At 37.4% G+C, this 16,800-nt stretch overlaps 2 protein-coding genes across 6 annotated transcripts in view; one reads left to right on the forward strand and one right to left on the reverse strand.

Annotated features, from left to right (window-relative positions):
* Positions 1-554: 554 nt before the first annotated feature.
* CCNE2 (cyclin E2) lies at positions 555-14,998 on the forward strand. Of its 4 annotated transcripts, none has more exons than XM_081070607.1 (12): positions 555-838; positions 2,298-2,337; positions 2,437-2,530; positions 2,611-2,667; positions 3,635-3,786; positions 4,656-4,791; positions 6,810-6,956; positions 8,746-8,841; positions 10,038-10,172; positions 12,113-12,224; positions 12,733-12,890; positions 13,499-14,998. In XM_081070607.1, the coding sequence occupies exons 2-12, from the start codon at positions 2,324-2,326 to the stop codon at positions 13,610-13,612; spliced, it is 1,215 nt and encodes a 404-aa protein (XP_080926733.1). In that variant the 5' UTR covers positions 555-838; positions 2,298-2,323; the 3' UTR covers positions 13,613-14,998. The 4 variants fall into 4 exon arrangements, with proteins under 4 accessions (XP_080926733.1, XP_080926731.1, XP_080926732.1 ...); XM_081070605.1 differs by lacking the exon at positions 555-838 and adding an exon at positions 1,296-1,379 and having other exon boundaries at positions 2,434-2,530; XM_081070606.1 differs by lacking the exon at positions 555-838 and adding an exon at positions 1,296-1,379.
* The window catches only part of INTS8 (integrator complex subunit 8), a 48,806-nt gene continuing 46,592 nt past the window's right edge, over positions 14,587-16,800 (reverse strand). For both annotated transcript variants that reach the window (XM_081070604.1, XM_081070603.1), the window contains one exon: positions 14,587-15,087. In XM_081070604.1, coding sequence (XP_080926730.1) covers positions 14,971-15,087 — 117 coding nt within the window. In that variant the 3' untranslated portion in view covers positions 14,587-14,970. The remainder of the gene's footprint in view (positions 15,088-16,800) is intronic.

The following is a 16,800-nucleotide window of genomic DNA, read 5'->3' on the forward strand; positions in this document are numbered from 1 at the left end:
TCCTGTACCCCGGGGCTCTTTGTTCCTGTAGAAGGCCCTTGCCCCACTGCTCCAGCCACAAAACCTGTTCGCAGAGTATCATCGATACGTCCTCTTGGAGATGTCCAGTCTTGGAGCGGGGGCGTTAATAGAAGCAACGAGGGGACTCCTAAATTTAGATAGGGGGGAAATGGAAGGGAATGCGTCGGACCCGCCTCCTTTTCTGAAGCCGGCTGCTGCCTCCCGCGCTGGCCGCTCGCGCGGGCTCCGTTGGGCCTGCTGGCGGCGGCGGGGCGGGGCGGGCTGGTCCCCTGGGCCTGCACGTGGTGGGGCCGTTCTTTCCGCCAGGCCCCGCACCGGGAGAGGCACCGCACTCGTGGGGAACGTAGAACGCCATCCCTGGCCCCGCTCCAGAGGGATGTTCTATCCTTGGGGGCCCGGGAATTAGAGGTTGGGAGAAGAAGGGAGGGCGTGGGATAGCGCGAGCGTTTCCTGTACAGACTGGGAAGCCTCCCGGCAGGGGCAGGGAGGCGAGGTGCGGAGTGGCCCACCCACGGGGAGGGTGAGCTGAGAGCGGGAAAATAGGGTTGATCCGTACCTCGGTCAGCAGTCTGGAACAAAATGCAACATAGGCATCCCTGAGCATGGCAGCTCTGGGATAGGGGACAGAGCCGGCCTTCGGGGCCCCAGGAGCCCAATGGGGGACGCGCGGGGACACACGTGACTCGCAGCGCTCCTGGCTATGTTTACATTCTACTGCCTCTCCACGTTGTGCTGCCGTCCTCGCCTCCCATTGGCCAGCTCGCCAGCCGGCGCTGCGCTCCTCCCGCAGGGGCGAGGCCGCCTGGTCCCCGCGCGGGTAAGGAAAGAACCAAGTTCCTTGAGGCCTTGGCGGGACAGCCAGGGTGCGCCACAGGATGGCCACTTTCTAGCTACTCTATGCTTGCCCAAGCCACCTCCACTTGGCCATACGCCGGGGCTGAGCCACGGCCTGATATCCTCGGGATCCAGGAGTTCAGGGCGGGAGGGGATACGAACATATTGGCGGGAGGTGCGGAAGCCGAGCGACGGGGAGCCGCACCACAGGGGAGGAGCTTCTGAGAGACTCCCTCCCGCGGGTGGGCTTCGCAGACAGGGAAGTGCAGGGCAGGTAGCAGCGGAGCAATGGCCTGGGAGAGCGCGTCCTACGGCCCCTAGGGGTGGGCTGGTGCGGACACAGGCAGGGCGGGTACACCGGCCGGCGGGGTGAGCGCGCGGGCGCGCTGGGGAGGGGAGTGCGCTGGCCTGAGGTGTCAGTCTGAAGCGCATGCGCGCGGGGCGGGCCTGGCCCGGCCTATATATTGGATTGGCGCCGGCGCCAGCTGAGTGCGAGCGGTAGCGGGTCTGGCGCTGAGGACACTGTACGTAGGGCGGGATGCGGGAGGAAAGAAAGCCCTCACGCCGGGCTGATCCATCCCGCGGGCGGGAGCCTGAGGGAGGAAAAGTGGGAAGGCTGTGAACTAGGTGGCTGGGGGAGTTGGGGTGACTGGGTCCCCGGCGTTCGGTCCCTGTCAGGACCCTCGGCAGGGGGCCGGGGAATCAGCGAAGGATAGAGGCTACCCCTAAGTGGGAGGCCACGGAAATGTCCCTCATCCTAAGGGTTTCTCCTTTCCACCCTATTTGAGGTATCCCGCGGGAGAGAGGATAGATGTCTGGGTCCCCTACACAGGGAGAAAAGTTTCCCAACCAGCACAGTTTCCCTCTGTCATTAACTCCCTTTCTTTCACTGCCACCCCCTATCTGGAGCATGGGTCCCCTTCCAAGAAACGGGCAGGGCCCGGTGGGGCTGGGAAGGAGGGAAAGGAGACTGAAGGACGTGACACAAGTCTCAGTTCCCTCCGCCCCCTGCTTCCCCGCCACCGCGGCTCTCCAAATTGGCGCGGAACCGGCTTCTCCACAGCGTTCGCCTCTCTCCGCGGCTGATCCAGGATGGGAGAGGGGAACTGGGGGCGCTACCCAAGCCCACTCAGGGTAGGGTGGAGGATGCAAAGAAGACCCATTTGGGGGAGATCTGCCTCCCTGCGCGTTCAGGGTGCTGTGTTGTGCTTTGTAAATATTTGAAGACACTGGCGTCCCGGTTGTACAATAAGTTGAGGAAATGCAAGCATGTGTCCAAAATTAATACCATGAACTAATACAATGTCGAAGACAGCTTGGTAGAATGGCTCAGGCCATCTCCTGAGGGGTTTAGTTGTAACCTCTGAATCGCGTCTAATTTTGGCATTTGGAGAATATGGATTACAAAGTATTTGACCCCAGGTTTCCTCTTTCCTTTGCAGAGGTTTCATACACCTGAAAGAAGAGAATGTCAAGACGCAGGTAACATTATTTGGTTTGGAGATGTTTCGTAGTTAGCTGCTGCCTTTGAGACGCATGACTTACTAATTAAACTTGCTTTTAAAAAATTAATCATAGTAGCCGTTTACAAGCTAAGCAGCACCCCCAGCCCAACCTGACGGAGTCCACCCAGGAAGCCCAGATAATTCAGACTAAGAAGAGCAAAACAACCCAGGTGAGTTAAGGGGAGAGAGGGAAAAGAGGAAATTCCTTACTGGGTCCTTAGTATAACCAATAGTCTTTTCTATTTTCCAGGATGTAAAAAAAAGAAAAGAAGAGAATGTCGCCAAGAAACATCAGTATGAGATTAGGGTAATGCAGAACTGTGCTGGGTGGATTTAGGGAAAACGCAGAACGAATAAGAATAAATTTGTTATTGCTTTGCAGTAGACAGATTCCTCTGACACTTTTACTTTTGATGCCCCTAGAGGTCAGCAGGAAGGCGCTTAACTTTGGGTGGTTTGTATGGGCCTGAATCCTACTACATACAGCTGCAGAGTGAGTTTGCCTTGAAGCAGCTGGTTCCTCTTTGTAAATTCCCTCCCTCTTGGAGCTGCCCACTGCACCAGGGCCCGTTTAATCTGTCCAATGGCCTGCTCTTTGTTCCCTCTCTGACTATAGTGGAGGGTTCTAATAGCTGCTCTTTGGAGCATAAATAGGATGTGAAGTCACTGAAAGACCGGCACCCAGCCTTTTGCTACCGATTTTTCCTATGTGTTGTACAGAAAACACTTTAGTTTCAGTGGTTCTCTTTGAAACCAGCACTGATTGGGGAAAGGGTCCTTTAATCATATTTAAGTAATTGATTCCACGTGCTTCCATCTTTAAGGGATTGCCTGCAAGTAATCTAAGTATGGGAGCAGGCTTAAGGCGGTGGTTGGCGGGGAGGAGATCATCTTATAAAACCAGGTGCTCTTACCACTTGCTAAATACAGAGAGAATTTCAATTTTATAATTTTGAAAGTGATTAGTATCTGACTGCAGATGCGTTTTGTTATTCCTCCCCTCCCCCAATACCTAATGTCTTGTAGTTCCAGAATTATATTTTATTGTCTAAAAGATCCTATTACTTTTTATGAAGATTGATATGAGCTATATGGCTTATTTATAAAATATAAATGTCAACTTAAACTAGATTGTCAGCAATGTTAGCTAACGATGGTGTTTGGGAAAAATTATAGACTGTTTAGAAATATTAACTTCCATTTATGAAAGATCCAAGACAAAAGCTAGTTGTCTATTGCACAAATATATGCTCTTTTTATTTTTTAAATGACAGAATTGTTGGCCACCTGTATTATCTGGGGGCATCAGTCCTTGCATTATCATTGAAACACCCCACAAAGAAATAGGAACAAGTGACTTCTCCAGATTTACAAATTACAGATTTAAAAATCTTTTTATTAATCCTTCACCTTTGCCTGATTTAAGGTAAGAAAAATTTCAGTAATTTAATGTCAAAGATTAAAATTGTACTGATTTCATATGTGACACTACTTGGAGTTATTTTTTTGCCTTCCTTGTAAGATAGAAAAACTTATAAAAAATTGCTTTCTTTACTAATATTTAAGCATATATTATCTGAGTAGTGCTATTTACAAATGATATGGAAATTTAAAACATTGTTTCTATAAAGTTATTTTCATTTGCTTGCTATAGGCCTTATCTGAAGATGGAAGATTTTAACACGTTCAAACAGCATTTTCATTTGCTTAGTAAGGTTTATACCTCTTATTTCTAGTTAATGAATATGACTAAGAGATGCAGCTTATATAAAACGTCCAGTGTAGTAATTTATATTTGGCTTTAACAAGCAAATTAATGGTCATTTAAACTCACCAATCTTCCCCTTCCCTGCACTCTCCCACCTTACACCCACTGTAGGTGACTCTTCTATTAATGACCGACCTATTTGGAGATGATTGAGACTTGTCTCGACTGGGGTCATATGTTTTAAATACCATTTTTTAGTATTACTCTTGAGAAAACATGGTTACTTAAACAGGAACTTTTGTTAAATTATAAATAAATGGGGACTAGAAAACACTCTTGAAATTTCAATTTAGATTATCATAGTCCAAGTATAAATTTCAGGCTTCTACTTTTTCATGCTAAAGAAATGGTTTCTCAAAGTTAAGATAGCAATTTTTTTCCTAATTTAGTTTAAGAGCTTCTCCTTCCAAGTTCTAATTGAAAGTTGGATTTCAAAGTCTTAAAGTTGAGTTGTTTTCTATGTAAAACAGATAACTTGTGTATTGTGTAGATCACACAAATTATTTCTTTTTACCCCCTTTCCATAGCTGGGGATGTTCAAAGGATGTTTGGCTAAACATGTTAAAGAAAGAGACCCGATATATTCATGACAAACATTTTGAAGTTTTGCATTCTGACTTGGAACCACAGATGAGGTCAATACTTCTAGACTGGCTTTTAGAGGTATGTTGCAGCAATGCAAATTTCCTGTCTCTGTATAATGGAAAATATTTAGACATAAATGTGTTTTCAGTGTCCCCTTCTGGTATACTATCCATTGCCAGAAGCCATCTTTTTGGAAGTATTTTGGTTGATGGTACCAAAATGGAAAATAACTGTCTATAAGAGTAAAATCAGGACACAGCCATTACGTCCCATAAAACCCAAACTCAATTCAGAATTCTTGGTATTTGGGTATTGCTGTGTACCAGGCACCATTCTAGGTGCTGAGAATAGTCAAGATGAACAGAATATATAATTCACAAGAGTTTGAATTTGTGCTATGCAAAGTACAGAACCAGGACTGTGCTTCATGGCCTTCAGAAGTCCTTTTCTGCATCACCAAAATCAAATTATAATGTGAAATCCTGACTTCTATGTCCAAAACAATAAGGAGGATTTGAATATTCAGAAGCCCTAAGCCCTCTAGGCTCCATGTGGCTTCCCTTTATTATATACCCCTATTCCTTTCAGAAATACACTGTATCATTAATCTAAGGGAATAATAGCGACCCTGAAGTCCCTAAAGATGTGTGCCAGAACTTTCTCTTTTGTTTAGGCCCATTCCCTTTCTCTAGATTTTAATTCTAAAAGTCTCTAGAATTATTGAGGAAATGATTACTTCTGTTGATGACAAACTGATTTCTCTAACCCTTGAATATTTGCTTTGTAGTTTCCCTATCTCTAAGATAGATAGAGATGATGTATTCTAAAGGAGAAAGACTAGACTTTTTGGTGGAGTAACACATGGCAGAGTAGATTTCAGAAACTATTCAGAAAAGTTTTTAAGACTACAAAATGTCCTTTTGAGTTCGGTCATCTTAATTTCTTATTCTGATTAGAAAGGAAGATTATATTTCAATCATGTGGGTATAAGAAGGTAGTTGGGTTTTGACCTAAGTGTCTAGTGATCTGGGAAGCAACTTAAGCACAATTATGTTGATTTTATTTTTCTGTTTATGTTAGATTGATTTTTACCCAGTGGTTGTCTGTCAAATTTATTCCTATTTTCCCTTAAATGTATGATTATATATGCAAAACCTTATAGAATATAATAAATCCAACAGTGTTAAACTCTACTTTGTCTTAGTATATTCTTTCAGTCTAGGAATGCAAAAACGGTTCAACATTTGAAAATCTATTACCGTCATAGTTTAAAGGATAAAAATCATGAGTTCTCAATAGTGTGAAAGATATTTTTTGAAATTCAATATCTATTCATGATTTTAAAGTATCTAATAAACTAGGAGTAGGAAATTTCCTTAACAAATTATTAGAAACTCATGTATCTCTATCTGTTTTCTTATCTTCAAAATGGAGATAATGGCCCTACACTTCATGGAGTTACTTTGGGAATTAAAAACTTTCCCTATAATCAGTGTGGAAATGACAGATACTATTTATTATTGATAATAACAATAGTGAAACATTAGGGGAATTCCCATTACAGTCAGAAACAAGAGATGTGATATTTTGTCTATCACCAGCATTATTCAATTTTCTTCTATAATCTTAGCCAATGCAGTAAAACATGAAAAATAAATAAGGTAAAAACATTGAAAGGAACACCATTGTCATTTTTTTAGTTAAATGTCTACTGAAAATGATGAAGAGAATCAACTGATATTATTCAAATTAGTAAGAATATAAACTCGCATGAAAATGTACCCATTTATCAGCAATATACAATTAGGAAATTAGTAGAAGTTATCATTTATAGTAAAAGTATGAATGTATATGGGAATAAATACATTAAGTCCATGTGGAAAAAAGCTATAAAATAAGACTTAAGTGAGGATAACAATAGATTTGTTTATCCTGTATTTGTGTATGTTATTCCCCACATCCTAATCTTAGTTTTGGTATCCTAGAAAGCAAAGTTGGGCTTATAAAAGTATTCTAACGTCTAGTATGCTAACACATAACTTTCTAATTTGGAAATATTCATGGAATAATATTTAAATCTTTGGATTCTTCTCTAGGTATGTGAAGTATACACACTTCATAGGGAAACATTTTATCTTGCCCAAGACTTTTTTGATAGATTTATGTTGACACAAAAGGACATAAATAAAAATATGCTTCAACTCATTGGAATTACCTCATTATTCATTGCTTCTAAACTTGAGGTAAGTTCTGAGTTTATCCAGAGACATATTTACCCCAAACATTTTTTAAATCAACACATTAATTCCAGAAAATACTACTACTTTAACTCCTTAGGAAAGATGAGTGGTTTTTTTCAGTACATTTTCTGAACATTATGATTTGGATACAAGGGTAAATATCATAGTTCCCTTTTAGTATCTAAGCCTATTATAAGTCTCAGGTTTACATTCTGGAATTTGTATCTAGGTGAAATGTTCCATTTCTCATTTGGCTCATTCTGCCAAACAAATTATCCCATTGCTGTCCCTATACACATACTTATGGCACCTGGATTCAATAGAATGGTCTTTGAAAACTAATCAACCAAATTAAATAAATGCTTTACTGGGTTAGAATAATGGTCTATATCCAGCCTAATACAGGTAACTGCCGTATACCACGGCACTTCTATAACACGGTTTCACTCTAACACAGTTCGAAAATTGGGGAAAACCCTCATACAATATGGCATCCTAGAACACAGTTTCACTTTAATATGGTTTGAGAATTAGAGAAATCCCCGAACAACATGGAACATAAGAACTTTTAAGAGCAAAAGATATCTCATTTGTAATTTTTCATTCGAGCGTGGCTGTCGTATCAGATTTGACTGCAGAATTTTAATTTATTAGAATTTTAAATCCATTTTGTTTGTGGAGTATTAGGTTCAGAGGATGAAGATATCTTGTCAAAAAGAAAACGCCCTCGGATAATGGTGCTTAGTGATGACGAAGAAAACATTATTTAATACATATTAATGTTATACTTTTGGTGAAAATTGCTTTAATAAAGATATTTCTCTTAATTACAAAAATGTTTTTTTAATTCTTGCAACCTAACCCCCTTTTTCGTACTAGTTCTTTGTTTCGTATAACACGGATTCGCCTAACGGCATTTTTTAGGAACCGAACAACTGTGTTATATGGGGATTACCTGTTTCTGAATCTGATGGTGGTGCCAGGATAAAAGGCAACTCCTTTCCTGCCTATTTTCCTTCACATAGTCTCAATCTACTTAAACAATGCATTATATCATTAGAAACTTCATCTGAAATTTTTGAAGTCTGTATTGTTTTGAGTGTAGGAGAGGGACTGTGAACCATGCATTAATTTCCTTAAGTGTAGTTTTCTTCCAAATTTCTTTTCAGCTTTAAGGGCTATCCCCAAATTCTGCCAAATTTGGTGAATACATTGGTAGTCAGTCTATCCTTACCTGAAATCATACTGTTTCAGATCTTTCTAGACTGAAATCTTGATCTTTAGCCTGTTCCCATCTGTGGCAGGCGTCTCTTCCCCTTTGATCATTATTGTTGTTCTTCTTAAGGCAGACCTTTCATCAGTCAAACTGCACAAAGTATTTTGTGATTAACCATACTTTTGTGTTAGGGTAAAGGAAATGTTTTCAGTTTCTAGAATTTATTTGTTGAGTGTCGTTCTGGTCTGACCAATATACTAGGTAATCTTAAAACAAGTTTGACTTTTTGTGTTTTAACTGAAACGACTAGTTAAAATACTCGTTTATTACTAAAATTCAAAATCAATTCTATGAAAATAAGTCTCGACCTAGTTGACTAATTTCGACCTAGGTACGAAAAATATCTTTAAATGTAATGTTTTTCTTTGGCTACTGTGGAATTATTTTACTAAGATTTATAATCACTTTGTTAAGCTGTCCTTAAAAATGCAGCATGTGTGTGGTTTGTATATAATTCTTTGTTTTAATCTCAATTTCAACTGTGCTTAACATTAATTTTAAAAATCCATTTTAAAGGAAATCTATGCTCCTAAGCTCCAAGAGTTTGCTTATGTCACTGATGGTGCTTGCAGTGAAGAGGACATCTTAAGGATGGAACTCATTATATTAAAGGTAATAATAATATCTTTATTATTTCTAGTTACAATTTAATGACTTAGTAATTATTACTGTAGTCTCAGACTACAATTAAGTAAAACTGAGGTTTTAGTATTAGAATCCAGGCTAAGAGGCTAATGCAAAATATTGCCATGGTATGGATGAGAGAATTTACTTAACATGTAAACTCGATTTTTCTGTATCTTTCAAGTTTCCTATATTGAGAATATACCACTTTATTAATTTAAAAGTGATTGAGGACAACACTTTCAAAACATATAGATAGTAGTTAGCATTGCATGTTTATATAAATTAATTCCAACAATGATTCTCAAATCTTATTTTCCCCTTCTTCCAGCAGATAATGAGAATTATTTCACTGCTTTTTAAATTTTTTCTATATGCAGAGAACGAGCTATGAATAGAAAGGTGGAGAAGAATAAAGGTGTTTAATAAGGCCTTCAGTTAAAGAGTGAATGTAAGCTACTAGAAAGTATGTTATTAAATTTGGATATCATAGGTTTATAAATAGGGCATACAAGAAAACCCAATCAGTATGACTTTCATTTACAAATTGATATACATCATAAATTTATAATTTATATGTTATATTTACAAACTGTAACATTCACGTAACTCTTACAATGGGATCTTGTTGGCATGTTGATATTGTTCTATTAAAATTATCCAGATTCAGACTTCTATGTAAAGGGAAGATTGAATTCTCTGGGCAGTTCTACAGGCATTAAGACTCTCTCTTCTTTCCTAATTATTTTATACATCTTATAAATGGTAGTCTCAGGGCTTCATGGAGGGAAAGATATAAATTAGGATTTGTTTTTTGTTTTTTTAACTTTTACATTTTTGACTAGAAGTCATTGGAGATCACAGAAAAAAGCTTAAGATTTGGAAGACCAGGGGCTGCAAGAAATGTAAAAAGTAGGAATGAATAGGCTCAATGAACTTTGTAAATAAAGACAATTAGAGAATAAAGGAGTCTTTATCAATAATGGACTGTAAAACACAAGCAGCTTTAGATTGTGATGTATCTAAAAATATCTTTAATAAAAATAAGGTCAGAATAATAAAACACCTAAGAAAAAAGCCTAAAAGCAGAAAATGTTTCTTAAATGACTAGTTTAAAATGTAGCTATATAACGTGGTATGTATATACCTACATTTATTAACAGGCATTTTAATTTCATTAACAGGCTTTAAAATGGGAACTTTGTCCTGTAACAATCATCTCCTGGCTAAATCTCTTCCTCCAAGTTGATGCTCTTAAAGATGCTCCTAAAGTTCTTCTACCTCAGTATTCTCAGGAAAAGTTCATTCAGATAGCTCAGGTATTGACATTATTATTGAATATATGCTAATGTTATTGTTAGTTACAGGTTTTGTTGAGTGTATTTATAGTCTTAAATAGGGTATACAACAAAACTAAAGCATATTTAATTAAATTCACTCTTTGAGTAGAACAAAATTTCTGGTGCATAAAATTCTGTCCCAAATATTTATGTTGCTTAATAGTTCTAGAAAACAGGTTTTTAAACTATGAATTTAAATAAATTATGAGTACTTTTCATTCTTCAGGAGTCCAAAATAATTAAATACTTCTTTTTCATATAAAATGGGGGAAAGTATAAGCCAATTATCTCCAAGCTTTATAAAGATAAGATTATTCTGCATGATTATCTTGTTAATACTAATATTCTTAATATTTGAATACACAAGGTACCTATTTTATATATTAGAATTAAAACCACATCAGTTACATTTTTTAAAAAATTTAAGTTCAAACCAAGTTTAGGAAAACCAGCATCTAACAGATATTCTAACAAAGTAATTAAAGAAAGAGGGTACCACTCATGCCTGTCTACTTCTCATAGTATCTTAAGGCTGCTGTTAACTGCCATATATTGAGTGAAGAAAATCTACATTGTTATTCTGTGTAGGGTGTTAAAATCTTACTACGGAATTGAAGGAATTATGGTAGGAATTGAAGGATGAGTTTTCAGTAACCTAGGTTGAAATTTAACTTGTGTTTTAAATGTAGTAAACACATTATGAACACTAAAACTGGATAACCAGTAAATACATTGGCATTGTTTCATTCTGCAAAACTTTTTAATGCTTATTAATATTTTTTGTCAGAATTCCCAGCATCCCAGGTTGTCATAAGCAGCTATCTCATATACCCTTTTGACAGAGGGCAAGTCTTTGATAAGTTGATAAACCATGTAGGCAGTTTCTAGAGGTGTAATAATTCATTTTCAACCCTTCTACTCATTTTTCTACCTTTGGGACCAACGGGGGTAAACATAATTTAAATTTTATTCCACTAGACAGATATCCGCTGAGGCCTTTGAAGTCTAGCCCTTTTACCGTGTTTCCCCGAAAATAAGACCTATGTAGCAAAAATTAATATAAGACCCGGTTTTATTTTACTATAATTTAAGACCGGGTCTTATAGTAAAATAAGACCAGGTCTTGTATCTTTGCTCCAAAAGATGCATTATAGCTGATGTCCGTCCGGCTAGGTCCTATTTTCGGGGAAACATAGTACACCATTCCACTGCGCCTTGTTCAGCTCTCTCATTGCCTAGATTATACTGCCTCTTAACTAACCTCATTGTTTAGAAACATGTCCCCTTTTTGTGTATCTGCTTCACCATAGTCTAACGGATGGTTCTTATAATGTAACTTTCCTGATTTAAAATCTTCCAGTAATTTCAATAATCAGTCAGAACTCTAAACTTCTTAAAGACCCTTTATGATCCAATCTAGGCTGTGCCTCTCCAGCTACCCTTTTTTTAAAATAAGGAATGAAGGTACTCCTTGCTTCACATCTTTTTTACTATAGGTGTTCTGAACTACTTGAGTTCTAAGGTAAAGTAATACTTTCTCATTTACTTTTGCGAATGTTATTTTCTATACCTGGCACATTCTGTACCTCCCAATCTTCCTGGCTACCTTGTCTTTAAGATTCATTTAAGCAGCAGCATTCTTCCATTTTCCCCACTTTGGATTAGTGCCCTTCCTACTCATACGTTACACTGCATTTAACAATCCTGTCTATTCACTTTTGACCTATAATCCTAAGACTCCACTTCCTTCAGGGTGGTGGCTTATTTATCTTTGAATCCCTTTAGTTTTTAGCAATTCTTGGTATCTGGTCCATATGTATCAAGAACACCATAAAATGTTAGTTGACTGATATTTAGTAGCAACATGTAGTAGTTACCCTTCTCCTAAATACTTGTACTTTTGCTTTCTCCTTTATTAGCTTTTAGATCTGTGTATTCTAGCCATTGATTCATTAGAGTTCCAGTACAGAATACTGGCTGCTGCTGCCTTGTGCCATTTTACCTCTATTCAAGTTGTTAAGAAAGCTTCAGGTAAGACATTCTTTCAACTTCTTACCTGCTCACAACTTTTAAAGAGACTATTAAATTTATGAACTTTTGCATCCTGCTAAACAGGAATTTAAAATTTTAATGGAAAAAAATTTAGCAGTTTAGTGATTACCTTCCTTTCTGTTAGAAGTACTTTCTAATCCTCAGTGTATATCCACAAACAAAAAGTGAGGTCAAATGGAATTTAAATCCACACCAAGTTAAGTCAAAAAAAGCAGATTATAGCTCTGCTTTCAGTTCTTTGGGTTTCGACAATTTTAATTTCGTATGTAGAAGGTACTGGTTAAGAAACTGTTTTTCTCCCTCAAAATAGCCACATTATAAATACAGTTTGAGAGTGATGATCTATTTTGACTTGCTAAACTTGATTTTTTTCTTTTTATAAATGAGTTTTAAAATAACCTTAAATTTGGAAGCAGGAACAAATACATTAGGCATGTGTTAGACAGCTTCTGATGTAACCTTCACATTTGCTAACTTTTCTGTCTAGGTTTGGAATGGGAGAACATTTCTGAATGTGTAGACTGGATGGTGCCTTTTGTCAGTGTAGTAAAAAGTACTACTCCAGTGAAGTTGAAGATTTTTAAGAAAATTTCTATGGAGGACAGACACAATATCCAGACACATACAAATTATCTGGCTATGCTGGTATGTTTCTTGAGTTTTGGGTCTTACTATGTAGTAAGTAACTAAAACTGACAAAATGATGCTATAGAATACTACTTCAGGCAGTTATATAAAACGCTAAGACAGGGGTGTCCAAATTGCGGCCCGCGGGCCAACTGCGGTCCGCAATCCATTGTTAATTGGCCCGCAGCAAATTCCAAAAATATATTTAGACAAACCAGGTGAGGCAATATGTACTTCACCTCGAGTGAGTGGCCTGGCTGTTTGTGTATTTTACCGCATATGGCCCTTGGTAACAAACGTTGAAAAAGTTTAGACACCCCTGCTCTAAGGGGACAGAAACTTTCTAATGGACACAATGATTTCAGAATGCAAAAAAGTTAATAACTTTGAAGTCAAAGCAAGATTTGTGAAATTTCTCAAGTTGTCCAAGTAAGTTTTAAATCTAGTTACAGCAGTTCCAATTGCTGAACCTCTTGAATATGATTGGTCAGTTACAATGACACAGGAGACTTATATTAGGCCTAAGTAGCCTTGAATTAGTACCCAAGTCTGTTTTGACTTTATTTTACTATACCAATGCTTTATATTTAGCAGTTAATCGCTGCATTATTTCTTCCTATGTACAGGATGAAGTCAATTATGTGAACACTTTCAGGAAGGGGGAACAGTTGTCACCAGTATGCAATGGAGGCATTATGACACCACCGAAGAGCACTGAAAAACCACCAGGAAAACACTAACGTTAACTTGGCAAACAAGTTGCAATTGACCAAGTATTAGGTAGAATTTCATAGAACTGAACTATTACAAGTTTTACAGGAAAATAGTGCTGTGACTGTCGTAACCAATTCAGAAATTTCACTGCCATTCTTTGACTTAAAAAACCACTTAAAATTGGCACTAAGGAAGAAATTAATTTCATTCCAGTTAGCTATTTAAAGAAAAAGCAGGATTTGTTAACAAAGATGCATTCCCCAGGTGACTGGATAGAAGCCAGCCATGATTTACGCCATAAAAATTTTTGGACCTAGTGTTACTATGTTTATCTTGATAAACCAGGAATTTTATCATTGACGTTTTGGACTAGATAAGTGCTACTTTAAAGGGTACATTATCAGAGTGCTTTGAATCTAGTTTTTAGATTCTCAAAATTCATATACTCTTGACTAGTGCAATTTGGTTTTTGAACATAAAATTTAAACTTGTTTACAAAGATTTAGTTTTGTAATAAGGTGACTAATTTATCAACAGCTGCTGTAAAAAGCTATTATAAAACTTGAATTTTTACAAATGGTGAACTTTAATCTGTTTTTTAAATTAGTTTATTTGCCTTACCATAACATTTTTAATCAGTAAGGCTTAGATGAACATGGTGTTAAACTATGCTCTAAACAGTGGGAATACCAAAGAAATTATAAACCAGATAAATGCTGTGGCTCCTACTTGGGGCTTTGACATACAGGTTGCTTTACAGTAACTTTTTTGTACATCACAATTTGGGTGCAAAACTTAAGTACTCTTTCAAACTATATGAAAAAGTCACTTTAAGGCATCCCTAAGATTTTTTTTTTTTTAATCTAGTGTTAAGTAGGGCTTTATTTATGTTTGCAAAATTGTTAAGGTCCTTTTTCAATTCCTACATGAGTTAAGGATAGTGTCAAAGCTTAACACTTGACCTAAACTATTTTCTTAAGGCAGAAAAGTATTAAATGTATACTGACTCCCAGAACTCTATTTATTAAAAAAACAAAATAAACTTGACATAAGAATACAGACTAATTTCTACATAAGTATTTGTTTTTAAATAATGAAATTTCAGCCTCACAGTGGATTTAATTAGAAAACAAATTATACTAGAGTGCCAGTTTATTGTTACTGGACATGTGAATCTCTTCTTCCTTTGAATAAATTATAAATTTAAGCTATTGTAATGGTATGAAGTCTTCTGTGTAGTTTTTGTTTTTAAACTGTTTCAGTATTTTGTCTGCAAAGAAAACACCACTAAATGTGCATATATGTATTATATAAACTTAATCTTTTAATACTGCTTATTTTTAGCCCATTGTTTAAAAAATAAAAGGTAAAAAATTTTAACTGCTTAAAAATAAAGTTTTGCCATTGCTTGGAGAAACTTTTTTTTCCTTCTCTGCGCTGCTAGCTGTAACACTTCTTCTGGGTTGCTTGTGTTCAATTCTGTCTGGCCGATGGCTTTGATCTTCCAAAATAAAAGATGTTATTAGTGGTCTGGTCAAAAATAAAGTCTTGCTAGTATACATGATACAAAACTACCTACATGGTAACAATGATGAAGTTAGTTTAATGATTAACTGAAACTAATTGCATATGCTAAGAGGTATGGAAGAAATTAACTTAAGACTGACTAGAACCACTCTCAAAGATCAATTGCTGAACTACAGCTGACATATTTACCATCAGTATCACTGAGGACCTTCATGTAAGTTTATTTCACTAAAATATCAGTAAATAAAATACATGTAATTTGACACGATGTTTTTATAGTTAAGGCTTCTATAAAATTAGTTTGAAAAAAATCTGAATTCATGTTTCAGGGCTTCACTATTTAATATGCAAAAACAGCTAGTTGCCCAGTACTTTATCATTTAGTGACTCATTTCTTTCATGATTGCAAAGAAGTATCTCAGCCTACTAAAAATCCATAGTATTCTTCCATGGAGTGTTTCGTGACAGCATATTTTAGGACCTTAGAATTACCTTTAGATTAAAAGGTAATCTACCTCTAGGTGATTTTTTTTTTTTTTTTTTTTTTTAGAAAAAGAGAACTTTAACACTATTCTGGTGTGTAGCTTGAAGAGAGAAGATTATCCAGAAACGATCATCACTTAGGGAGCAGGAAGAATGGCTAAATGATGCTATTTCAGTATGAAGGAAAACGTGGGAAAACCTGGTAGTGGGGTATAACTAAGTTACTCCAAGCAAAATATCCTGAAGATGACTAGCTATAAAAGTCCTAAGTATACAACAGAAGTTGGAATAGAAGCTAGATATTTGAGAGAAATGATACATCCTACACAGGTAGTAGTCAAAACCACGAGTCAATGAGGAAAGGGTAAGGCAATCAAAAATAACCCAAGGACTTGGGAAAACCAAGTAAAGGGTACACAGGGACATACCCGCAAAGAAGAAAGGCAGAACAGCCATGAAAAGGATAAAAATGATGTTGGGGAAGAGAAAGGAATAAAAAATTTCAAGAAGGAGATGTAAACAATAGAAGGATTAAAAAGTATCCAATGGCTTTGGCATTTGGTGACCCGGGAGAAAAGTTAAGAGTGGTGATGGCAGAAGTCAAATTGCACTTGGTTAAAGAGCTTCAACACACTAAGCAGAGTAAGGGATGAAGGAGGAGGAGGCACAGTCAAAAGTTTTTATTTAGGATGAAAAAGTTAATACGGTATGGGAGAGGCTGACAATATAGGAGATGAGGTAACTAATTAAAAGGTTACTAAAGGAACAATCAAAAGTAAGAACCTGCCTTCATCAAGGAGCACCATGACCTTTTACTGACTAAAAGAATGAGCTTAATGATGAGTAAAATTGAGGGTTATTTTAAAGGCAGAAAGCAGGACTTGAAACAGGAATTTGAAGCCGGCACTGACAGGGCCACAATTCCCAAGACTGTAACTTCCATTAGGATAAGAGCTGGTCAGTCTTTTCTGATCTATTCCAAACACAGGCAAGGAAGTTACTGAAAATGGAAATGGGTGAGAGGATGGGCTTAACAAGAGGAAAGTCTAAAAATAGCCCCTGAAAAGAATGTTTTAACTACTGGTAGGTGAAACAAAAGATGACGGGTCAGCTACAGTTGGGAATCATGGTTTGGTGATAGTACCAGTTTATATAGTTGTAGGCCTTTTCCCAACAGGACTAACTGCCTCAGAACAAAAAAGAT

Source organism: Rhinolophus hipposideros (assembly GCF_964194185.1).
Source record: "Rhinolophus hipposideros genome assembly, chromosome: 13".
Lineage (NCBI taxonomy): Eukaryota > Metazoa > Chordata > Mammalia > Chiroptera > Rhinolophidae > Rhinolophus > Rhinolophus hipposideros.